The sequence below is a fragment of the Halichoeres trimaculatus genome, unplaced genomic scaffold (genome assembly GCF_033239565.1).
Source record: "Halichoeres trimaculatus isolate MK-OKI-2021-1 unplaced genomic scaffold, fHalTri1.1 fHalTri1_scaffold_3, whole genome shotgun sequence".
NCBI classification, from domain to species: Eukaryota; Metazoa; Chordata; class Actinopteri; order Labriformes; family Labridae; genus Halichoeres; species Halichoeres trimaculatus.
Window position 1 is genome coordinate 20054119 of NW_027437181.1, and position 26166 is coordinate 20080284.

General features: G+C 40.4%; 2 protein-coding genes across 6 annotated transcripts in view; both read right to left on the bottom strand.

Annotated features, from left to right (window-relative positions):
• The window catches only part of cgnl1 (cingulin-like 1), a 31795-nt gene extending 23812 nt beyond the window's left edge, over positions 1 to 7983 (bottom strand). For all 3 annotated transcript variants that reach the window (XM_074666575.1, XM_074666576.1, XM_074666574.1), the window contains exons 1-5: positions 7816 to 7983; positions 3261 to 4947; positions 3020 to 3114; positions 1357 to 1462; positions 1049 to 1138 (exon numbers count right to left, since the gene is read on the bottom strand). In XM_074666575.1, coding sequence (XP_074522676.1) covers positions 1049 to 1138; positions 1357 to 1462; positions 3020 to 3114; positions 3261 to 4895 — 1926 coding nt within the window. In that variant the 5' untranslated portion in view covers positions 4896 to 4947; positions 7816 to 7983. The remainder of the gene's footprint in view (positions 1 to 1048; positions 1139 to 1356; positions 1463 to 3019; positions 3115 to 3260; positions 4948 to 7815) is intronic.
• Positions 7984 to 11606: 3623 nt separating this feature from the next.
• Positions 11607 to 26166, bottom strand: part of tcf12 (transcription factor 12) — a 75623-nt gene continuing 61063 nt past the window's right edge. The window contains exons 13-21 of one of the 3 annotated variants that reach the window (XM_074666052.1): positions 24733 to 24877; positions 20862 to 20935; positions 19340 to 19411; positions 18686 to 18877; positions 16293 to 16404; positions 16040 to 16202; positions 15197 to 15426; positions 14637 to 14790; positions 11607 to 14380 (exon numbers count right to left, since the gene is read on the bottom strand). In XM_074666052.1, the coding sequence (XP_074522153.1) occupies positions 14648 to 14790; positions 15197 to 15426; positions 16040 to 16202; positions 16293 to 16404; positions 18686 to 18877; positions 19340 to 19411; positions 20862 to 20935; positions 24733 to 24877 (1131 nt within the window). In that variant the 3' untranslated portion in view covers positions 11607 to 14380; positions 14637 to 14647. Of the gene's footprint in view, positions 14381 to 14636; positions 14791 to 15196; positions 15427 to 16039; positions 16203 to 16292; positions 16408 to 18685; positions 18878 to 19339; positions 19412 to 20861; positions 20936 to 24732; positions 24878 to 26166 lie in introns of all 3 variants that reach the window. The other 2 variants (XM_074666051.1, XM_074666054.1) reach the window with 2 other exon arrangements.

Genomic DNA, 26166 nt, shown 5'->3' on the forward strand with positions numbered 1-26166 from the left:
GGTTCTGATATATCGGCATATCGGATATCGGCAAAAATCCACTATCGTGCATCCCTAGTCTCTACATTAAAGTTTGAAAATTACAGACTGATCCTAGCTGATGGTCCTAATACCTGGAAAGCTATACATGCATTTAAAATGTAATGTTCAGATTAGAGATAGACCGAGATGGATTTTTCAGGGCCGATACTGATACTGATTATTTGTAGTCAAGGAGGCCGATTACCGATATTTGAAGCCAATAATAAGTTGCAGTCAAAGTGCAAATATTGGTGTCAAAATTTTGAACAATACAAACTCCAACACTTAACTCCATTTAAATACCTTTAAGCATGAGTTTATTAAACAGCTCCCAGCATGTTTTATAAAGTTAAATGAAAACTTGAAAAAATAAATAGCTTAAGTTTTCTACAGTAAAAAAAGTTTTTCAAAAATTCGATGTAACTGCGATAACTGTAATAACTGCACTGCTGATTGGCTATTTCCCAAGCCATGGCTCTGCTTGTAACCAATCAGATGATACTGTGGGTGGGACAGTGCTGGGGACTGAGTAGTGACTGCAGACAGCGAAACGGCTGCATTAGAGTCGCAAGAACGCAGTTTTGAATTTGTTTCTTATCGGCCCTCGGATTAAAAAAAAAAAGCAGGAGCCGATATGCCTCAAAATGCCAAATATCGGCCCCGTTAATTGGCCCGGTGAACACAAGTTTAAAGATTAAGTTTAAGGATGCTGTATCCACTTTTATTAACCGTAAACCCGTTATTTTACCCAAAAACTGCATTAATTAAAAAAAAAACACTGTACCCATTTATGAAAGTTATATAAAGATTGTATAGGAAAAAAGTCTGCATATTCCATTCATCCATCCACTCATATGTTAAGATCAACTAATTTGACATCTCAACAGTAATGTCTCTTTAAAGTCAGTGCTAAGTTGAAAGTAATCCCTTAAACCTCTTTCCAACCAAACCCTTTATTAAAAGTTATTCCCAAAAGACAACAAACCAGTAACCAGGTTAGTTACAGAGTGACTTTTATCATTATTACCTCAAGTTGTCTCTTCACTTCAGCCATTTCTTTCTCCAGTTCAGCATTTTGCTCCAGCAGCGCTTTAGTTTGAGCAGAAATGTCCAATGACTGAAAAAAGAATAAGTTTGGAGTTTATTTTATGTATTAAAAGTCTTCCTGAATATCTGAACTCTAGCAGTAGCACTCATTGAAAGGTAAATACTAAATTGCTAACAGTATGACATTATGAGCAAGCAGATGTGAAATGCAATTTGAAACCAAAAATCTGATCACAGTATCAAATAAACCCATTGATAATGAGTGATTATAGTGATAAAACATCTCACTTTGTTGTCGCCTTGAGTACTAGCTGTAGCCCGAGACTTCAAAGTCTGTATCTTCTCAAAGACAAGGTTGACCTTTTTCTTTGTCGTTTCATCGCTGTCGTTGCTTCTGTTGACACAAGCACAGAGAATATGTTAACACATGATGGTAAATACCAGTTGGGAAAGAAAATAAAACTTCCCTCAGTGTTTGGGGGATTGGGATTTAATTCCAGACTGTTCTGTTCTGTACTGAGTAGTTCATCCCAGCTTAGGAGGGGGTCAGGAAGGATCATGCTGCTTTGATGTATCACCTCTTGGCACAAACTGCTTCATTACACCCGTTCACTAAACCACGAAGCACATGAGCGGAAAAATCAAACGTATGGGCTGCATAATAGGATTAATGCAGAGTCTCATTTCATCACCTGGTCATTTAGTAAGAAAAGTGCTGAAACTGTGAAAATACTGCAGAACACAAGTGGACAACAGATCAGTTATAAAAGCAGCCACACCCACGAATGTAATGCTAATCCTGTTGATACCACTGTTTATGTCCTCTAAGTCAAACATAAAAAGTATGTTATACTCAGTAAAAAAACAACACTTTTTAAACATCAACTTCTCTGGTGTTAAAAAAGGCAACTTTTGTTTTTAGCATTAGCACTGAGAGTGTCAGGGTTTTTCGCAGGCTTTTGAAGGCGCCACAGATGGGAGGATTTTCTCAACCCACAGAACAATCTTTAATCCTTCAGCCAAAGTGAAAACATCTGAATCCATAAAACTGGAGTTACACCATTTTCACGTGACAGCAGAGATATATTATTTCAATAAATTTCGCAGCTCAAACACAAAACCCCAGACCCCTCCTCCTCCAAATCTTCCCTCTGTTCATACAGATGATTTCCATTAAACCTTTATAACCCCTGGTGGTGAATGTTTATCTTCTGGGTTTTGGGAATGTGGCTCAGATTCAGCTCCAGCACTTCCATCTGTGTTTCCTCTCCTTTGTCCAGTGACTCCTGACCTGTGGCCCGACACACCCAGGCAGTTTCCTGTTCAGTCACTAGACTACCCAGAGCCTGTAGAGGATTGGTAAAAAACCTACAAACTGTTTCTCACTTCAAAGTCACATAAACTTGTTTTAAATTCTGAAGGAAACAACTGAACTGGCGACGTTTATTGATCATTAAGACGTTCTTAAAATACAACTCTTGACAACAACTTTCAACTCTAATTAAGTGACTTTAAAGACCGCAATAAAATCGTCATATCTGGCTTCAGAATCTCAACTTCGTTTAACCTTTGAGGCACACATGGCTTTCTGTGACAGGCAGTAGGTGTCTGATTACACAAGCAAACAAAGTATTCCTCGCATTTCATTCTGCAGAAAAGAGAAAGCAGGGAGAAAAGTGGAATCCTGGAAGAAAACAAACCCCAGACAGCTGGATTACTCACAGCTTGCATGGGAGTGGAAGAGGAGCAGATTCTTTCTCTTTTATCGCTATCAGTCCAACTCTGATAAAAACCATTTGTAAGCCCCCACAAAAAAAGTTTCCCCCTTTGTAAACACTTTGGGCTTTAGATGGAAAAAAATTACTTGCATGATTCAGCGAACAGGGATGTAGACAATGAAGGAAATGTTAATGGTATGTGTTAAAAGAAGAAAAAAGTAATGTAAACTCACCCTTCTTTTAAATAACTAAATAAAATTTGTTTGGCTGTTTCTTCATTTGTTTGTTGTGAAAGCTCCTGTTGACCTTTGAGGAGATCAGGCGTTGACTAAAAATGACAGTAAGAAATATGTGTTAAATGGGAAACATATTTTCTTCTTCTTCTGATATAAACTCTAACACTTGGAGCAAAATAATGAACAAGTTAAAAAAATTAAATTTGAAGTGACGCATCACTGAACTCTGGCTTCTTACCTGAACATCTACCTCTGCACTGGGCTTTTTTTCTGCAGCTGATGAAGGTTTTGATAAAGATGTGGTCAGCGATGTCGATGAAGTCTTTCCAGCCGATGAAGAGCCGTCCTCGCTTTCTTTACTCTTGAATGGAAAGGAGGAGCTGGTCTGTGGCTTTTTGTAACCCTGTATGAGGCCTGCACCTTTAGAGATGGTGCTCTGTGGGGATCCAGGTGCACTAGTGGCCCGAGACGAAGCTCTGGAGTCCGTCCTTCCATCTACCGTTGAGATCCAGGAGTCTTGACTACCAGCTGTTTTCTGCTGTCTGAGCTGTGAGGGCCGCAGGACGTGCTCCATCGATGTACCCCGACGGGGACCAAACTCATCCTGGAACCTGGAGTCGTCTCGCTGGCTAAAGGCACTGTCCACGCTACGCGAGCGCTTCCTGTCCTCAGGGTTGATCCTGTTCCTGCGCCCTGCTCTCCCCCTGCGCTGCTGGCTGCCATCTTTGCCATCAAACTTATCAATGAGCTCGTCCACACCAGGAATGGAGCCTGTGTCGATGTCTCTGCCTGAACCAGCTTGGAAAGGGATGTATCTGCGGTTTTCATGGCGGTTAATAGCGTCGCTGTACAGGGCATCCATCTGTTCATCCAACAGGGCCTTAGAGGTGGAGGATGACGAGGAGTGGCGAGAGCGGGAAGAAGACTGAAGAACTGGTCCACTAGAATCTGTCCTGCGTAACGGGAGGACGTCAGGCTCATGGTGGGTGCGCTCCAGACTGGAGTTGGCGCTGCTCATGGAGCTGGAGGGTTTGCCCGACGACTTGCTCTGTTCACTCTGGGGACTGGACACAGAGGAGGGCGAAGGTTGTGGTGGAGGCTGAGTTTTAGACCCTGGCCCAGACAGAGGTGGACTCTGGGTGATGAGATGAGCTTTGGACTGTGGCTGTGCCACCTGTGGTTGAGGCCTGCTCTGTGGCTGAGCACGTCTGACTGAAGGCAAGGACTGGGACTTTGTCGGAGCAACAACTGTATCACTTGAACTCTGCGACGGGAGCTGCCTTTTGTCTCGCTGAGTGGGAGCTTTGTCCCGACTCAGGCTTGATGACTTGGTTTGGGATGGAGTAGGTAGAGCAGATGAGGAGCTCTGCTGGTTGCCAGTCTCTGTCAGGGGTGGAGACCTTGAAGGCAAGCTGTGAAAACCATGAAGGTTTAGGGAGTTGGTATCTGGATCATATGGCTGCAGGATCTCAGGATGCTTCTGAAAGTTCAGAAGGTTGGATGATCTCTTTCCTTGAGCATTTGTGTCCTCATTTTGAGGACCAGAGTAATGCATCATCTTCTGAGATCTGTACTCCATGAAGGGACTGTTGGAGCCGGCCTCTTTCCCTCCTCGGAAATCATACTCCTGGTAGTTCTCAATGAACGAGCCCTCTGTGTCCATGTAGCCATTACTGTTAGGGTCCACATAGGAGTGAGGACCCCTGTCTTGGTTGTTGAGGACTACATATGGGTGTCCATCAATACCCTGGACACGGATGCTGAGGCCATATGTGCCTGCTCCATTACTGTGGGGCCTGGAAGGACGTAACGGCTGAGTTTGGCCCCGCTGTGGTCCACTGTGAGGAATGCCAGTCACTCTGTACGACTCCATCAGGAATGCAGAAGGAAAATAATTCCCTCTCCCTGGATCAGGTGGCCCACCTCTGCAAGCAAACATTAAGACAGGCTACATTATTTAGCGATGAGACTCTACATAATTCAGTAATATCAACAAATGTTTCCCAGATTCACACTCAGCCTCTAATGAATCATTAAAGCCTCGCTGCATTTCATTATGATGTACACTTTCATTTTCTTTTTTTTCCTTTCCTTCTTAATGTTGTATTTTGTCTCCACAGAGATGGTATCCGTCTAACTGCTCAGCTAATGAGCGCTGACTAAATGAGGAATGAGCCAATAAGCTTCCTGTGCTTCCTCTGAAATGCGTCAACACCAGCCACATTCATTCCAACAGCCAAAATAACTAAGTGCTGCCTGGAGACGTCTCACAGGTGTGTGACTCACAGGTAAAGTATAACTTAATGACAGCTCACCATGCGTGACAAAGGATATAGGTTAAAGAAGTTAAGAGGAGGGGATTTAGAGACGATACTTCAACATGAGTCGTAAGGCTTCAGCTCTACGTTAGACCTCTCATCTCTGCTCAGCCTTGGGGGTGGCTTTAAAGTGTGTGTGTGTGTGTGTGTGTGTGTGTGTGTGTGTGTGTGTGTGTGTGTGTGTGTGTGTGTGTGTGTGTGTATACTTATAATTACTGTTGTAAATGACAGTGCAATCCGAAGCCCACATGTAAAGACTAAAGCAACGAAACACTATTCAACTCAACTTTGCAGCATTGGTAGTCACTGCAGGGTTATCTGAAGTTGACAGATTTGCATCACAATCATGACAACACAGGGAGCAACTGATATCAAGATATTAGACTAAGCCTTTATATGTTCCTTTGACATGTTTATGCCTAGGAAGCTGCAGGAGACAAAGCCATCAGCACCTAGCATGTGTTTCATTGGACAATGGGCTCTTAGCAGGTTCCTGTTTGCCTTGGTGATAACGTCCTATTCTACCTGATGTTACAATACAAAGAAAGAAGACTGAGGTAGGCCTGCAAGAAAGACACTGATAAGACTGGCAACAAAGGTAAACGCAGGCTATAGCACTTCAGCATCAAATACACCAAAGTGGCTGAATGGAAAGCTGGTCAGAGCATTTCATGTAGAGAAAATATAGCACCATTTAGGATTACACTGCAAAAAAATGAAATCTTATCAAGTGTTTTTGTCTTTTTTTAAGTAAAAATCGTCTTACTAAACTCAATATGAGCCACTTTCAACTTATCAATCCAGGGAAATGTCTTGTTTCAAGTTATCAGAGTACAAAAATGAGGTTTGAATCGCTTGCAACCAGTAAAAAAATCTGCCAATGGAACAAAAAAAATTGTTTGAAAATTTCCTTGAGACTAGAATAATGTCTTAATACAAGTAACTTAACTCTTGTTCCATTGGCAGATTTTTTTTACTGGTTACGAGCAACTCAGACCTCATTTTTCTCCTTAAATAACTTTAAACAAGACATTTTTCTGGTTTGGTCATGTGAATTTGGCTCATATTGAGTCTAAAAGGGAATTTTCTACTGAAAATAAGACAAAAACACTTGATAAGATTTCAGTTTTTGCAGTGTACATACATGATTGTTAACCAACACCTGACTGTTAGTTCATACACAGAAGAGGAAGTAATGTAGCTATTTGTTAGCTGATATTAAGTTTCCAGATTCACTTGAAGAGTTAGTAGTAGCTGAGACACCCCATTACTGATGCACTCAAATATTTTTCTGTTAGCTGCATAATAAAGAAATTTACTATGTTCCCAATAAAACCACATCAAAATAGTTTTATGTGCTGTAGGCAGGCATTGGTATTGTTTTAAGCTGACGTTCTGACTCTTTCATGTAACACTGCAAACATGACGCATTTATTCTACAAATGTGGGCCACTCACAGCTCAGTGTGAGAATAATTTACCTCAGTTTGGGGTTAATTAGTTATTGAATACAGTTATTGGTGAGTCAAATCAGCTACCCCTTTACAGCCAGGCCAGCGCAGGGGAGGGAGAAGACAGTAACAGCAGGAAAAGTGCTGTTTCAGATTAAAGCCAAAGATGACAAAGCGGACTCTTTCATCCTTAGTGTCACACATATCCCAAACACAAGTGATCCAACAAGTGTGCACTTCAAAAGTAAGAACCCCACACTGAGATACCCCTGTGCCCTTTGGAGTGGCCATGCTGCCTTCACTGACCCCTGAGAGGTCAGAACAGAGTACAGGCTGGATGTCAAGGCCCTCGCTTTGATCTATGTGAAGGGGGGACTGTACAGATTTAACAAAGCAGATTTTATCTCCTCACATCAACTGACTAATTTTCTGGATCTCAGAGAGTCCTGACACAGCTGCAGAGACTCTCATGACTACTTGGGGAAAATAAATCATATTAGAGCAGTATTTCATGAAATAGTTCATCATCCCACATGAAGCCACTGAAAACAGCGAGAATTCAAACTGTGGGAAAATATTATACAGTTACATAACACAAATGGGTGTTCACTAATCTGGATCAGTCAGGTAAGTGCAACGTGAGCGACTGTAAACACAATTAAATCATATCACTGAATTAATAAATCAACAAGAGAGCAAACAGAGCACAAGTCTGGACCACAAAAGTAAGTCAGCCACATGACAGTAAAAAAAAAAGTGCTGTTGAGTTGACGCAGTATCTGGACATATTTCATCGATGCTCAGTGCAACAGGTGGCATAAAACACAACACAAGCCTCAGAGGTACTGTAATACCCAGGTTAGATTTTTCTTCACTTCTACCTGTCACACATTACGTTGTGACTTAGTTTTATATGTTAGAGGGGATGTTTAAACCTCTTATTGTTCAATGTTTAGCATTTTTCGGCTGTTGACGCTCCAAACGCAGCCAACGATGAAGTTTGTTAGTTTGTTAAAGTTACTCACCGGCGTCTTCCTCTCTGGTTCACTTATCGCAGTTTAAACACGAGATTTGGTTCAACAGATAAACTGCTAAGAAGTACCCACACTACTGCTAACTACCTTATTCAGTCCAGTGTTGTTTTCTCAGGACAGAGTAGGGCAGTTTGAGAAGGACATCCGACCCTCCGGGCCGCTCCGCCTCCTGAATCAAGCGCACAATCCCGCCCTCCCACCCAAAACCACTCCGCTGGTCTGGGAACAGATTTCTCAGCATGAAAACAGATTAAACTGTTGTCTCCTTCTCAAAGGTACTACCTCTGTTTAGACCGTCCCAAGATTTTAAGAGACACAGATGCACTTGAGATACAACATCCAGTTCGTATATTTGTCTCTCATAGCAACTCTACAAGAAACACAACTTATCAAACTCTCCAAATCTACGATTATATAGGTCTGTGTAGGCTATAACTTGTTTTTGTAAGGAACTCAACCATAGTTCCAAAAATAATATAAACCCTGCGTCATAAATTTTAAGTCTTGTGCCATCTGAAATGGGTGGACCCTGCACAAAGTAATGCTGATTCAAAATTTGCCAAAATCATCCACTGAAAAAAAAAAAATAATGGCTAAATACTGTTAGGTTCAAACAAGTTACAACATTTTCACAAATAAATTACTAACACAAAGCTGAAAATGGTTGCAGACGTTATTAATTACACATTGCATGAATGCAATTTGCAGCTGCATGTCTTTAAAAACCGAGAGCGTCATCTAGTGGATAGTCAGCTGACCTGAATACGGACACTTAATGAGACCCCGTGATTCCCTCTGTGCTCCAACAGACGGTGCAGCAGCACAGTAGTGTACATCCTGTAACATGCGCATAAATATTATTGTGCCGTGTTAGGAGGTAAAATCCTGACGGTAGGAAAGGTAAAATGCTGAGTGGGATGAGGACATGTTGAAAAATGTTCAGGGGAGTGTGTGTTATTTTAGTAATAAAGTTTCTCTACTTGAAGAGGAAGTGCAGAACTAGCAAACAGTCTGAGCAGTGATAAATAATATCCAAGGTGGCATAAAGTAGGTAGGAGCAGAAGTCCAGGTCAGGCATAGATAAAGCATATACACATAAAAATAACTGAACTATAGCAAAAATAAGTTATGTTTCAGGACAATACTGGAATCATAGGACATATTCTGCTTCAAGCTGATTAGGATTTGTTCTATTAATACTTGTTTAAAAACAGATACATACACGTATATAATCTAAATTTTATTTTTACTTATTATATTATATTATATTATATTATATTATATTATATTATATTATATTATATTATATTGGGTGAAAATTATTTGAACTTGAAGCAGCATAGGTTACTTAAATTTTTTACAACAAAAAGTTAAATACTTCCCTCTGAAACAAGTCCAAAAATAATTAAATACATTTTCTATACACCTAATAAAGGGGATGCACTTGGTTTCTTCTAGAATTCAAAGTGATGGAGAGGTAAATGTAAAGCACACCTTGCCTTATGCTTAATGATTTCAATTAAACTCTGTGTTGCTTTAAGAAACCATCAGTGCTGCAGAAACTACATTAATCTGAGGCCCAGCTTCCCCCGTGTCTTTGTAGAGTCTCACTGTTTATGTTTGTGTCCGTACTGCGACCGCACAGCTCCACAGCCTTTAATCTGAGCCCTGTGCCTCTGTGTTGGGTTACAGCAGCACACAATGAACGCTCTGTTCTCTGCTGAGGTGCCACAGCTGGGACCTCTGGGCATGCTCAGTAAACAGCTCAGTCTTATTATGAGCAGTACCATTAGATTTCAAGGGGTGGCTCAACCAAAGTGACAAGCACAAGAGATTTCAGAGGAGCTTCACTTTTAGCATTATGGATGTTTGCTTATTCTTAGAAGTGAAGAAACAGCTTCATCAAATAAGGTTTCCTTTCTGTGAACTGATGAGTAGCTAACAACCTCAAGTTAAGATGTTCCTCTGCATCAGGAAAACAACAGGTGAAAAACAACCATTTCAACTGAAAACTATAACTGTAGTGTCGTGCAGCTGAAAATTGCTCAACATGGACTTTTTGCTAAATATGATGCCATTTTATCATGCTTCATTGACAGCGTCATTACCTTTGGATAAATACAACATCATAAACAAAGTTTACACCATAACATACATTCCTTTCACCTTGCTAAACATCTTTGTAACTTCATTATTGGGAATATAAGATCTATCTCCAATAAGATGGATGAGCTAGCTGTGCTAACCCAGCAACAGAGGGAATACCAGAGGGCAAAGTAGAGTCATGCTATTCACAGACATGGCTAATGGAGCTAACACTGGACACCAATGCCACATTAGAAGAGCTTCACCTGCTGTGAGCAGACAGGATACAGGAGACAGAGATGGTGCATGACTGAAGAAGTTCAGTCCTGGTACCTGTGGATGATGGACAAGCTGTCGTCATCTATTTTCTTATGGACCTTTCTGCACTTTCTATACACTTTCTTACTTTTGTTTTCTTGATTGCTGCTGTGACTTCAATCTCGTTTTACTTGTTACAATGACAATAAAGATCAATTCTATTAAATATCTTAAAAAGCTGGATAAGATGAGGGCTGGTTCCATCAACGCTGTAACTGAATTGAAATTAAAGATGTAGCTTAACATTTTAAGGGAATGTTATTCAATATTTTGGGCATCAAAGGCAGACAGCTCTCTCAGACAGAACAGTGTTGACCCAGTCACTTCCCATTTTTAATTCCAGAGTAAACTATTATCTGCAGTCACTGTTACTGATATTATGAACACATGTGAAAAATGCCTCTGGGGAGACACACAAAAATAAGTACCTTACTACAGAAGCAAGACACACTTTTTCAGGGGAACCCAACTTGAAAGTTTAAAAACTGTTACTCAATACAAACGAAAAGGTGACAAGATATTGAAGGAGGTCATCAAAGGAAGCTTTGGATGCAGTTTGTGTTTCCTAAAATGCAGCATATCTTACAGGTTGAAAATGAAGAAAAACAACTGTAACAGTTAACAAGCCAAGAATTTACAATCAGTTAATGTCCAAATTTTCCATGAACGAATAAATGAATAAATAGAGGAATACTTGAACAAAAAGCTCAGCCTAAGGAGTATGGTTACTTTTAGCAGCAGAGAGAAGGATGATCCGGTGTTCAGAGCAGGAGGAGCAGCAGGCTCTCTGGTCGAGCTTCAAGGATACAAGCCAAGGACTTTCAGTCTGCTGGCCCAGCAGTCATGACAGGAAGTCAGCCTTCAGACCCGGTGGTCCCACTCCTACAGAACACTTGCACACCCACCATCTCCAGCACCAGCAGCTCACAACTGACTCACATGTTGAGTTTGTCTCCACAGAGAATAATTCAAAGATGACAGATGTGATTTACATTGCATCACAGACAGCAGAGCAGTCAGCAGGATTTTATATGTTGACCGGGTGTCACCTCTGCCAGAAACTGAACTGGGATCAGACCACTCAGGATGTGAGGAGTGCTCTCATGCTTGGGTATAATTCTGTGCGGATGTGTGAGTCTTCACAACACCATTGAGTTTAATTATCTTCAGTCACAGCCAAAAGAAAGCTGCTTCCAGCAAATAATTAGGTCAAGTTTGTTCTTTTCAAATGGTTGCATCAGTTTGTTTCCTGTACTCTGGTCATGATTTGTATTTTTTTCCCTTGTTAAATATTTTTTATATATTTGTCTTATAAGAAACAGAGTAGGAGCACAGCACATACAGTACGCTGCTATCACACTTTATTAAAAATAGAAACATATATTCATAGCACTTTTCATACAGACTAAAATGGTCCACTGGTAGTATTTTCAAAACTGAGTTACAAACTATAAAACACTGATTTGGCCTAAATCCACTGTAGAAATGTCTTATAAAACAAAACACATTAGAGAAGCCTTTTAACCACCCCATACATTTCTGAGCTCGTCCTTCCTCATTCTTCCTGTGCTGTTGTAACAAAATAAAATGCCATGGCGAGAGGAAAATGTGAAAACATGGAGATGAGAAAGAAACAAATGTGTGAGCCCAGTGAGAGAAATAAATGCACAAACAATCGAGTTTAAAAAAGATGGCACATTTATTGCAACATAAATGTTATATACATTGTGTTTTCTGCTGAAAAGACAGAAAATTCAAATTCCCGTTGCTGCAGTTTTGTGATGTATGCATCGACATTACTTCTGTATTTGACACAAGAGCAAATGTTTTACCAATCAACGAGACCCAGGAATAAGATCGAGGTCTCACTTTTAGGAATCTGGAGCTCGTATGAAGCCTTTTGAAGAACTAAACTACGAGCAACATTTCAGCCACGTCCTTGAGATGCTTTTATTTAATTTCTTGTAATGATGGACAGGTTATTGTAAATAACCATGAATTTTACTATCTAATATAGTAAAATAAAGTAAGAAACTTTTTACTCAAAACTTTTGCTTTCAAAAATCTAGAAAGAGTAATATTTAGAATTCAAGAAATATTCTTACAGTATTATTGTATAAAAGACTAACTACAGTGAAAAATAAGCCAAATGTTTTTTTTTTCCTTTTGATTTTGTTTTTCTTCATATATTATACAAGGAAAAGCATCTGGGAATATAGCAAAGTCTAACTTGGCAAACAGAGGAGCAAAGAATTGTAGGAAGAACAGGAAATTAAAAAAGGAAGGAAAGAGAGCAGGAAGTGGCGTAAAACATATCCTCAACCATAGTCTGCTGACAGGAATACAAGCCCATAAATACTGAAATGAAGAACAAGGCCACATTCAGTCAGAGCATACACAAAACCACTGAGCCTTTCAGTGGTCAAATGATATACATATTTCATGTAAACTCTTGGTGTGGCATATTTATGCTAATTTAAGTCCCTTTATTGAAGAGAAAAGTCCTTCTGAATGTGATAGCCTTGTTTGAGGTGTAGATAATGATAGACAACAATAAACAAAGAAATAAATGGAATATAAAGCAAGTCTTAAGACCAAAGACTTAATAAAGGGGGAAACGTAAAGCATGCACACTGACGGGGAAAAATAAAGCAATGATTATGAAGCATAAAAGAAAATCCTGATTTCTAGTTTTGTTCATTGTTGTGCTACTGTTCTATGATATCCAACAAAGTCCAGTAAGTAACTAGTCTGGTTTTAAGCTGAGTGTATCAAGGCTTGGTTTGAACATATCTGAAAAATAACTTAAACATATCCTCTCCTCTGTCTGAGACTGGGCATTATAATGCTGACAGTGACTAAAGAAATGAACTGCTACAACACAAACAAGCACAACTACAGAATAACTGAGTTTGAAATTAAATGTCTTAAGATATGAATAGAAAGAAAATTAAGCTATGTGTTCATCAGGCCAGGAGAGAGTGTGGTCGTCGTTTGTTTTTAACTACAACTTCATCAAGCAGTCTCTGATTAGCTGGTGGCAAGAACAGTACAGAGAAAAAAAGAGAAAGTCACTTCTGTGCTTCATCAAAAGAGCGCGTAACTGTCCGGATGCTAATCAAAGACAGGAATTTGCCAAATAAAAAAAAGTCACTGCTTACATTTAACACTATATGGCAAAGGAGGGCAACAACTTTCCCTTCTTCCTTTAGTTAAGACACTAAAATATGCAGGGAATGCTAAGGTTTGCTCTCTGTGTTTTCACTGCTCACTACCAAGGAGAAAAATAACTAAATCTGAGCTTTCAGTGAACCTAGAGTTTGCTGGTCACCTTTACACACGATACTGTTGGTACTAACAAAGCTTGCTTGTCAGTAGCAAAGAAAACTGTTTTCACTACACAGAAACAAACATAGGTAGTTTTGGTTATGCATGTAGCCAGTGGCAGATTTGATAAAATTTAAATAATATATCATCTTTTTTAAAAAAGAAAAAAAAAACAAACATTGGGCGTCTTCTTTCCTAACAGCTAAAGGTCATTTCAGTTGGGTATAAATATCACTTTCAACTGGCCAATAAATTAATCTTCTCAGTGCCCAAATATCTCCCTCTCACCTAAGGACTCGCCAAAGATTTCCAGGGATGGAGTGCTCAGTTTTAATAGTGACACATGCAAACAATAGATCAACTGAAGAGCTGCATACTTCTCTTTGAATTTGCTCAACTTTCCCTTTAGACATACACTTTATATCATATAACATAATAAATAGAAAAAAAAAGAAACAGACAAACAAAAAACAATTGCTGTTACAATGCATTCGTCAATTCAGTTTAGGCACAAGGCAATTTCCACGTACGGTTGAAGGAGATTGCGTAGTCTCTGATTGTTCAGAAGCAACACACTTCTTGCAGACAGTGATATGTGCTTTAGGGGTTTTTCTTAGTGGGAAGAAATTTGCAGATGAAAACTGGTCACAGGGAGCTGGACGCTGGGTTTCTTCTTCAACAGTAGGATTGGACTGATTGAGTATCGTAGCTATCCTTCAAGTGGTCTGTGTCCTCCATTTAATGTCACAAATTGAGAGTCACTTTTGTCACTGGGAAGCAAGAACACCGACCCAAATGGTACAGAAATGATGTGGATTTCTTTGATCTGAAACAAAACAACAAAACAAAACAAAACAGAAAATACTTTCAGTACAAAAGTTTTCAAAAGGGAAATTAAATCTAATCTGCAAAAAAAGGGACGTAAAGAACCACAGCAAATTTTAGGTATTAGCAAAAAGTCTGGGTATAAAAGTTGTTCTAAGGGGAAGTTTTGACTTTGCCGAGATGCTAAATAATTAACAGGCTTTGATCTTGGATCAATAAAAGAACATATGTGTGAGAATAAAAAAAGTAACCCCCACCTGTCTGCTACTCAGAGGTGACCCATTGGGTTGGATGTGTCAGTCAGGCCTGGGTGGACCCCAGTGTGAGGCTGCTGAGCATCACTGGAGCCCCCGGACACCTTCTCCTCCTCCCTCCTCTTTAGGCATGCCGCTTTGGGGTTCAAATTTCGCTCTGTGGATTCAGACGATGCAATCAGACTTTTAGGGAATTTTGCACAAATGTAATAAAAATGAATAAGCCATGATAAGGTAGGTAATAGGTAAAGAAATATTTCTCTATTTTAAAATTTAAAAAAAACTGCATCAAAAATCACTGTTTTTCCACTGTTGACTGAAACAGTTAACCAGCTGTTTCTCTGCTGGCTATTTTTGCTGAGTCTGTTCATTTGGCAGTTCTGTTGTCAAATAAAACTGAAAAAACAAACAATGCAGCTCTGTTCACTGATGTCCTTATTTTTCTAAGTGTTGTATCACAGTTACAGGCTCTTCTCTGGACCACGATAATGACACCTTTAATGTCTGCAATAAAAATCTCATAACATAGAAACATGCAGCTTCAAAGACTATCTATTACTGACCTCTGACTTGCTGCTCCAGGTTTAGTATAACAGCCACAGCCTGATGAAGGATGAGTAGTTTGGTCTGGGGCTTCTCGCTCTTCAGGTGCAGCTGACACATCCGACCCAGCTCCTTAAAGGCTTCGTTGATGTCCCGCACCCTTAGGCGTTCACGGGCGTTGTTAGCCATCCTCCTCTCGCGCTCACGTTCAGCTTTTTGCTCTGGATTCAGATCCTCATCTTCAGTTATACTGTGGGAGAAGAAATACACCTGTAGTCAGAGCTGCTAAAAAGGCAGGGGAAATGAAAGGTTATGTGGTCAGAGTCAAGCTGGTGATGCCATGACAAATGTCTGCCGCCCTAAACCCACAGACCCCATGGGAAGAGGGGCTCTAGCCAAAGAAAATAGAAAGTTAACAGATAATTAGCATCTGAATAAGTGATACTGTGAAGATTTTATGTCTAGCAACCAAGTGGAAAGCTTAATTACTACAGTCCTACACCAGGTGAAACATTTCCTCATCACTTTGTTGATACCTGAATTTTCCTTGAGCCTACATGTTGTTCATATTCAGTGTTTGAAGCCAGCCTTATTAAAAGACAAGACATATACCTGGGGACAACTCATCACTGTTCTTTGTGCTTTCTTTCATGCTGTTTGCAAATTCTGCATCTTGACACTTATTGTTTGCACCAATGTCAAAAAAGAGATTTGCGTGTTCTTTATTATCATTTCATGCACAATCTGCTCAGATGAATGTCAAGGACAAAGCTACTGCCTGAGGCACACCAGCATCTAACCTTCTGTAAAATTCTGCTTATACTCAGTTTGTGAACAGATTGTGTGGGTTTCTGTGGTCTTACCTTGTGCGAGTTCCTGCTCTAGGTGTCCTCATATCTCTTCTGTCACTCTCATCATCAGACTTTTCATCTCCAGAGAGGTCATCCTGCATGTCATCCTTGTCCTGTTTCTCTACCTTCAACTCGAGGGTAGCGGGCACCTGGCCAGCCAGGGCTGAAGTGAGACCTGCAGGAGGTAAGACATTGGACATAAGCTAAGCTGTGTCTACATCATTATCCCTCAGCCATGTCACAGGGTGATAACTCTGCCTCAGACCTCGAAATACTTCCACTTGGTGGTTGAGTTCTGTGCTGGATGTGGAGCCGGTGCTGGGCAGACCTCCGTGGCTGTTATTCAGGCTGACAGCATCATCAGAGTGGGCACCACCCTGCTGCAACACACACAGGAAGGTCAAGCTGGTCAGGAGACAGTGATCAAATATAGACTAATATATGACTATGTTGATAATTTAACCATCCCTTTGAAAAGCTTTTTAAAAAGGGCCAATCTGTTATTTCCACAACTGGGGGTGCTTTGGTGTTATGTTTTACCATGACTTTTTGGCAGAATGCATAGCCTGGAGTGAATAAGTAAGATAAAAACAGGTCCCAGCCACCTTTGTCGCAGTACTTTCCAAAATAAATTCTTGCATATGACACATGAAAAAACTTCTTTATCTAACCCTGTTTATGTAACATAATGATTTGCTGCCTACTGCTTTGAATTCTCATGCTAAGCTCTCTGTAACCACAACTAAGACCGCGTCTGTTTTCCATGTCTAAAAGAAGACAAATCCCTCTGTTTTCTGTTTGAAAGATGTCAGGCTGAAGCCACTTCAGAGTCGACCGTTTCCTTGTTTTTGTCCACAGTCATAACTAAAAAAACTGGTCGCCTCCCACCGTGTTGCACCACAAAGTCCCTCCTTCATGAGGTCTCCCAAATGCTCTTGAGCATTTTAATGTCCCCTCAGAGAAACAGGGAGAGGCTGGGGAATCGTCAGCAAGGGTGGAGGGTATTCCCCCTTTTTCTTAAGGAATGTGATCCCGAGTCACTGTTGGCCTCTGTTAACCCCATCACCATGAGACCCTCCCCTTCCTCAGCACTACGCTAATCTTTGCTGTGCTCTCAACAGGTGTCCAAACAACTCTTTGTCTGAAGGAGGAGGAGGGAGGCCCGGGCTCTGGCGAGAAAAGAACGCAGCCATTTTCATGGCTGGGCCTGATTACCATACAGCTGAGGAGCTCTTATTTGGGTGGAGGCCCCGGGTTCAGACACACGTTTCCAACGATTCAGATTTCCTGGGTTGTTAAAGAGGAGTGATGAAAAGGGGTGGAGGGGTGGTGGGCAGGGTGTCAGCCATAGTAAAAAGCCTGTACTGAGTCTGGTGAGCTCTGTCTGAGGGGACCTCTTCCCACACAGGAAGTGCTGTGTTAGCGCAGACACAGTATGTTCTATCTCACAGTCGCAGTCGTTCAACATCACTGCCACAGCTCAGCTCTCTGTAACAAATACATCAAACTGAGCTCCTCTGACAACCACAGAGACGTTCTTGTTAGGGGACAAAACACGCTAAGATCCAACAGCCTCAGCAGCCGAGTGAAAACACTGAATGACAGAAAACACACAGAGCCGCACAACAAGCAAGAAACTTTAACTGTCCTTCACATAAATTCAGGCTGGCAACGAGGTTCAGAGAGAGTACAGGTCAGAGAGGGACATGAGATTACCAAAATATGGTAGAGCTTCCATGATCATGCTAAAAAGAGATTTGTGAAATCAATTTGGTGAAAAAGTACTTTCGTGAAGTAAATGCTTTCAGATTTTTTTGTGAGACTGTGTTTAAATAAACATAATGCAATACATATTTTTATTTTCATGTCAAGTTGAGGTGAGGTTAGAAGAGAAAATGTAGTCATATCTATCGATTAGTAGAAAACTTTTTGAACAGGACTACAAAAAAATGGCTGACGTTTGGATTAATAGTTTGAGTCACTTTACCAGTGATAATCTAAAGTGTTTTCTTATTCCTTCACCTGCTGCCTCAGTAAGACGTAACAGTCTAATTTTTTTATATTTTTTGACAAAATGTTTATTATAGGACGAAACCGGTCTTCAGAGGATCTTGAATGAATGAAATAAAAAGCATCAATCATGAAGAAATACGAAATGTTCTTATTTTTAATGGTCTATGATTCCCACAAGGGTTTCCAAACATCCTGGATTACAATTGGACGAGTCGCCCCATTTAATTTCCACTGCAGATGTGTCCAAATCTCTTGGCTCTTAAGAATGAAATACCTCAAATGGAGGATGGGCGAACACATTATTTATACTGAGAACTAAATTCCTTCAAGGATTGCAACACACAAACATATCCTATGCTACAGCAAACTTTACTCCATTCTGTCTGTTTTTCTCATTTCCCTTTAACCCCTGTGTACGAAGCCGTTCTCAGGAGGAGGGTGAGCCTGAGGCCAGCCATTACTCTTATGGAAAATATGTCAGGATAAATTCAACTCCTCTGTGTGGAAAATGTCTCACTTCTACACATGAAAACGGATCTGTTTTGAACAGGTGTCTGTATGTGAATTTTTACCTACAAACTAAAAGAGCACACAAAACGTGTTTCTTTCAGCACTTTTTCTTATACTTATGTAAAGTTGTCATACCATCGCTGCTGTCCGACTTGGAACCAATGCAGAAGCAGGAAAGTTTGCTCCAATGGCTGCGATTGGCCCATTTTGTGCCTGTCCCAGCAGACTGTGTAAGTCGCTGGGCAGACTGGCGGTGGAGCCCACGGCATGGTTCCTCAGAACAAGGATTGCATCATCCAGTCTGTCCAGACGATCCTCCATTCGAGACTGGGAGGACCAGAGGAAGTGAGGAGTGGAGGGTTGGGGAGAGGGAGAGGAGAGGAAGAGAAGGACAGAGCAGCTTAGTATAAGCACATTAAGACCAAAAATAAAAACACTGATTGTATGAAGTGGACTTAAAAGAAATGAAACTCATCTGAAACAGAAGATAAGAAAGGCAATTCAAATGCAAGATCAATGGAGCCATTTCAGCTTGAGCTGTCAAACGTCTGTGTTTCTGTTTAAATCAATGATCGAGTGCTCAGACTGTTAATTTAGACTTAACACTGCAAGCTGGAATGGCCTATAAGACAACACAATATGGCATTATGGCAACAAAGGCTAAGGGGCGATAAAAATGAAACTGTTTTACTGTGGAGATGTGGACTGCAAGCAGAACTTGTGAGAGAAAATAAAATAAGGAACGACGTATGGGACATGAGAAGAGTAAAAGCTCCATCTGAATAGTACCTCGCAGACATCCTTTAAGAAAGACATGGCATCCTGGAGATGCTCATGTAACTGCTGATGAACTCTGTTTTTCTGGTAAATTCAAATAAGAATAAGACAGGATTATGAAAAGAGATCGGTATCTATAAATACAGAGGAAAAAAAACACTCTGTGGATAGAGATTGTTTTTGTAAAGACACACAAAAATGGAGAGGGATTTAGAAGGAAGCACAAAGCTGCTGACCATTCACTTTGTGAGGATGAAAGTGTTTGCACATTTAAAATCCTGATTTCCAAGTCTTGGTCCTTGAGTTTGGTTAAGGGACTGCACAAAGTTCACAGGCAGGAGGTTTTTACAGACACAATGCGCACAAGGTTTTACACAGCGCTGGATCTTGAGGTCCATGTTGTTTTTACTTTCCTGTCATAATGGCCGTCACAGTTGATGGAAGTTGCATTTTGTGAATTCTATCAAAGTATAATTAAAAAAATGACTAAAATAATACTTTTCTCTGTGACTTCAAATACTTAAAATGTATTTAAATCAAAAGGGATTTTTGGCTTTTGAATGTCTTGTGGATTAATCAAACTATTATTTAAAGTTGACAGAGACTTCAGCCAAAGTAAACTTATATCCGTGGCTCACTAACAGTATCACACCAACAGGAGAAGACATTTCACTGTAATCCAAACCTCAGCACACAGGTTTAGAAAGTTAATCATTGCTGCTCCTAAGATGAACAGGGTTTTCCAAAGTCCAAGGAGGTTCTGACTCAACCACAGACTACCAGGGAATATTAAAACATTTAAACATTTCCTGAAAATATGTCACCACTGGAGGAATGATTTATTCATCTGAACTGCAATGGAAAGAAATAAGAAGACCCTGGAAAGGTTTTCATGACACAGTGTTTTTCTCTTTTTACATCTCATTCAACAGGAAAACGATTGTCACACTGATTTTTCACACCAACATCTATAAGACTTTACCCCACCAGAAAAAACCTTCCTGCCACAAGGAGTTAAAAACCCAATCATGCTCACAGCACACATCATGTGTTATTAACTCTGTTGTAATTCTGAAAAGATTTAACGTTTTATTGTAGTTATGTTGGTGTGTTTTTATCAGATGTTGTGCAGCTGTTATCTCATACTGCATTCTTTATATCAAAATGTTCAAAATGTAAACACATGCAACAGGCGTTGTGCTGGATGAAAGCTGATCCGTATCGGCGGTCTAATGGCAGCGAAGGAATCCCAGAGAAGTGGTTCAGCAAGCAGCTGCCATCCCCACACCAGCGGCCCCCTTAACTCCTCCACTAAACCCTCCCCCAACTGTCATCCTCGTCCTGGCCTGAGGAGTAGAGGACAGATGGCGAGCCCCGAGGGACAGGTATTGTTCAGTTTGGTTAGTCCCCCCCTCCACCTTCCTCAACTCAACATTTGTCAGACAGGAATCTCCCTGTAACGGTAGCTGAGTGTAAGGTGAGCATCCATCATACCCTGCGCTTGCTGGAGGATGGAGGCGGGCCAGGAACTTACCAGTGAGTGAAGCGAGTTCTCGTAACTTGGGGAGGACGGGGTCTGTCCACTGGTGCGGGTCCACTGGTTGGTACCTGATGAGAGAGAAAGAATACGATGTAGCAGAGGTCACTAAATGCAATCCTTTACTCCAGTTTCAACATGTCAGACAGCCATTTTCAAGCTCCACTCTACAAAAGTTAGCTGACAAACACAATATCACACAGTCATAACATGCTGACATCCTGATTTTAAGGTTTCATGTTGCTCTAAACAGGTTATTTTTATCTTTCAGGGGCTCAACTGCATCACTTCCTGGTGACTGGACTGCATCCTGCCTCATGAGCCGGCGGAAGCTTTGTCTAATGCCCACTTCCACCCCAACATCTGCACATAAATACGCATTGTTATAAGAGAACAATATGTGCACTGACCAATCAGGTTCTAGGGTCTAGTTTTTCTTCTCATTTTCTTTGCACTGGAAACGTTTCAATCTCTAGAAACTCATCAGATAGCTCAAATGAGGAGTGGCTGAGCAGAGATTCAGCACGTGGCCTTCATCAGGGCGTTTGATGAAGAGAACACGCCAAGCATCTGGCATCAATCAAGTTCAACTATTGCATTACATTTGCTTGATGTGTTTAGTTAACACTCTCTTTCTCTGCAGTTTTTGGTGATTTTATCTTTTTTTTTAATTAACAGTGAGTAGAGTAAGTTTGTCTCCTCTTACCAAATCTTATTCACATCTGAAAACATTTAAGCATTGCTGTTTTATTTCTTCTAATTAGTCTCAAAGAGGGATATCAACCACAGTTTTTCTCCACTTAATTTCAGATAAACAATTTAATGATTAAATCTAAATATAAAGAAATGTAATACTCTCTGAAGAGGCCATCACTATTTACCTTCAGATGAAAAAAGTTCAGAGTTGTGCGTTTGTGCTTTTATTTGGGCCAAGACGTTAATCTACAGACCAGTACAGGAAAGCAAATCAAGCTGATTTGATCTGTTGCAAATTAAAGCCGAAGGAAAAGGAATCCACATCTGCTCATCACATTTCCAGTTTCAGTTCAACGTCTCTTTCTTTCTCTTTTTCTGAAGCACAGTCATCCAAGTAATCTGCCTGCCATGGGCAACAAAGGCAATGCATTATACAATCAAATAATCTTAATAGACTTTGACAATATGAACCTTTCCCAGACCATGAACCGGATAGGGTGACTCTGGGCCTCCTGGGTTCAGGGCCCTTGGTGATCCATTGGTGTCTATTATGATGGACAGATGCCAAACCAAGCCTATACTCAGGTACATTTCACTGTAGCACGACCCACTGATGGAGACTTGAAGGGTTTTAAAACAGCCCTGGGGACACTTGAGTGAAATTGCCTGCTGGAGAGCTTCCTAATGGCTGTATACATTACTTTTATTCCATACGTTAACAATCTGACATCCAAAAATCAGCAGACATCCCATAGGCTCGCATGTTTTCATCCAATCAACATACACTGAAGTTTCCACCAGTCACTGTCAGCATTACTGGAGGTTTTTCCTGTGTCTTCAGCTTCAGCATGAGCGTAAAAATCTCTCCATAACACTGTTCTAATGACTAAGATTGTAGGCATTTGAGGAAGACACCTGTTAAACCTGTTAACATAACATTTCTATTGGTTCATTTCTAAAGACCGTCTGATGGGAACTACTGTGAGTGGTCACGTGTCTCTACACTCAGCCGCTGAAAAATCCGACTCTAATTAATAGACGATTAAAAGTGACTTTGCAAGAGGAAATGAAAAAGCTTACATCTCTCTCCCAGGTGAGTGAAACAGGAAGTCTGCTTGAGCCTCTGCTTGTTGGCGACTGTGAAAAATTAGCTGGGGGCTCTGGTTCCCTCGAGCAGCAGGGAGGGCTAATTGAACAAACCAGTCTTGAGTAATGTGCTGTATGTTGGTGTAATCCTAATGATGAATGGATTTTCAACGGCCAGAAAAAAATTTGTGCAGCTTTCAAACAATTTTTCCAAACAAGAAACTGTGTTTTATAGCTTATTAAGGGGGGATCATTATAACGCTTTCATAACACTTTTATCATGAAGTGCAATGTATTCTCAAAACACTAATTTGTTCCTGCTTCTGGGTTAACCAAAAAAGTTTTTGTGAAAAAAAAAACAAATAAAATTAAAAACCAACACACACATCAATGTTGAACTTCTAAACATGGTTAAAGAAAGAGATTGTCATCATGAATCCAGGTGAGACATGCTGAATCATAAACAGGTCATGAGAGGGAGATCCCCCTGTGTGAGACTGTGATCACTCCTCATCAGCTGAGGCACAGCACCATGCTTCACCCACTGGCAGGTTTACCAGAACTTTTGCTGCCCAGTCTGGGCAGGGTGTGTGTGTGTGTGTGTGTGTGTGTGTGTGTGTGTGTGTGTGTGTGTGTGTGTGTGTGTGTGTGTGTGTGTGTGTGTGTGTGTATGTGTGTGTGTGTGTGTGTGTGTACATGCGGAGGGGGCAGTTGTCCATGGGGCATGGCAACAGCTGAGGATGAGGGGGGCACACGTAAAGACAGCTGTCGCCACTCCATTACTACACATGACACAACTGTCTGCCATAACAACACAGTGGGCTTTCCCTGATTGTCCCCCTCACTCTTCTCCATCAACATGTCTGACTGTTTTCTTCTTCATGTCTCTTCTTCTTCTGTACTCCATAACCCAGTGCATTACAGACAAGAAAGATGGACTTGTTTTTTATATGCGTTGCACAACATTAAAAAGAATAGAGGCTAGTCTACTTATTCATCCTCAAAAATCTCGCTGACATGATAAAAAAAAGATTATGTAACACTAAATCTACTCCCCGAAATTGCGTCTTATAACAAAGCAGGGCAGATTTCATGAGCACATATCCTAAGCAGAAAAACTTGGATCACAGTTCTTGAAATATATGTGAGTGGAAAGCTTCTCAAAACTGTAATTCAAAACCCACTTCAAACAATTTTGTGACAAGATTTTAAAATCCTTTGAGCATCCTAAAACCTGCAGGCCTGTTATATTGAATCTTCTGTGTTCCAGGACTTTATATCATTATATATTTATTTATTTATTTAACTTAAAGACAAACTCTAAATTTCACACATTAATGACTTATATCAAGATCTAAATCTATGAACATGAACAGAGAGCATCCTTAAAAAAAAAAAAAGGGAGACATCATCAGAAGTCTCTCTGACTTGAGAATTGAGTCTGTGTTGTTGGATAATTTGTTGTTGGATAAGTGCAACTGACACCGCTTTGTGCCCAGAATTATTAGTCACACCTTGTCACAAATTCTGGCATGAATCATCTCTTCTTTTTGCTTGGGATCGATGGTGTTGTACATGGCTGCAGAAAATACACTAAATATTTCTCCCTTATGATAGTTTGTGCTAAGACCTCGGATGAAACTGTCATTTCCATGGCTGTGCAGCTACGTGTTGGACTGAACAGAGCTTTCCTTGAATGGTTTAATGCAGAAATGGCATTAACTTCCCCAGCAAAGATAAAGCATGAAGAATGAGCGGAGAATGATTAGAGCTCTTTCACCATTAATAGGGATATTAAATTAAGTTGAAGGAAAAGTTCTCACATCACTCTGCTTAGTCTTTAATTAATCCAACAAATGCATTACATAGGATAAGTAATTAAATTAATTAAAGTCATATTCGCAAATGCCTTTTAATTAGCTTGGCTATTTCAGGTCAAGGCCTAATTCTAATACAATCTGATGTGTGTCACTCACAGACAATAAAAGAGTGTTCATGCAGTAGTTTCTGTGCTGCACCGGCTCTTTTTACAGAAGATATCTGGTGCTCCTGTGCATGAGAATAACGTCAAACACTGGTGCTCTACCTGGCCTTCCAGACGGGGTATTTGACGCAGTCACCACGGTACCCGCAGAGGCAGCCCCTGCTGTGGCGGTCAGAGGTGAAGGAGACCCCACAGGTGTTGACGGGTTGGATGGAAAACTACTGCTTGTGTGGTCAGGTGAGTAAATCTGGAGGAGAGAAGAAAATAAGATTAAGCATCAATGCACCATCAGCAGCAGCTGCTGCTTTAGATTTTATACAGCTTCACCATCTTCAAGCTCCAACGCATCATCCACAATGTGAGTTTTACTGCTGGGGATGTCATAAAAATGCTGGATGCATACATATGAGCTGCGAGGGTGATCTGTGCTCAGAGCACAGCCTTTACAAAATGAAGCATAAACAATATTCACTTTGATGTTTGTGTATGTGTCCACTTTTTTAATTCAGTGAAAAAAACACGAAGCGACAGAAAGTGTTCTGAGGAGCACCTTAAAGTCTTCAAATTTGTGTTTAATTAACTGTACACAACCCGCTTCTATCTTGTTGTTTTAAATGTAATGCTCTTTGTCAATTAAGAGAAATGGAGGCGACAGAGAAATCTTAAAACATACCTCTTTTTGAGCTAATGATGCTACATTTACACTCCTCTTGGCATTCATAGTATCATAGTATCAATATTTGGCTACATTGATCTCATTTTATTTTACTGTTTCTAGAAAAGTTGATAGAAATGCTTCTACATTTCACTGAATACCAGTGTATTACCTCTGCTGCAAATTATAAAGCACATTTTCTTGCTCTTTAATGTCTCGGTTGATGTTTGTGTGTCTGTTTATTTTTGCACCAACACCAAATTAAAGCTGAAGAGTCAAATTTCACAAAAAGCACACAACTTAAAATCCGCAATTCTAACCTAATATGAAATAATCTATATTTTCAAATCATTTCATTCATGTGATGTGAAAAGAACCATTAATCAAAACCTACTTTTGTTCAACTTGTATTGATACACATTTCTAGGCTCTCTCAAGAGGACAAGCAGAGTGAAAGCTTTATTTTTTTCATGTTGCATTCTCTGCTGGGTTACACTGAGGTCATTGAGTTTGGGATGACATGTCAATCACAAGGGACGAAGAGATTACCTCTTCAAAACTTCCACAGGGATTTCATTTGTTTAAACAAATGCTGGATTAAAGTACAAACACATCTCTGATTCTTTTCCCCTGTAATAAGAGGATATTGTGCCATAATGGAACATGTCTCAGAGAAGGCTGGGTATTACTGGTGGATGCTGACTAATTAGCAGAGAAAAAAACTGCAGATCCACAGAGATTTCTTGTCCAAGTTAAGACCAAATTGAGCTTGCAGGAAAGCGTTTGACTTCTGTAGGGATGATAGAACGCGCTCATTATTAATAATCTCCTTATTCAATCTTGATCTCCGGGCTTTAGTTTTTCAATCAACTTGGAGTATC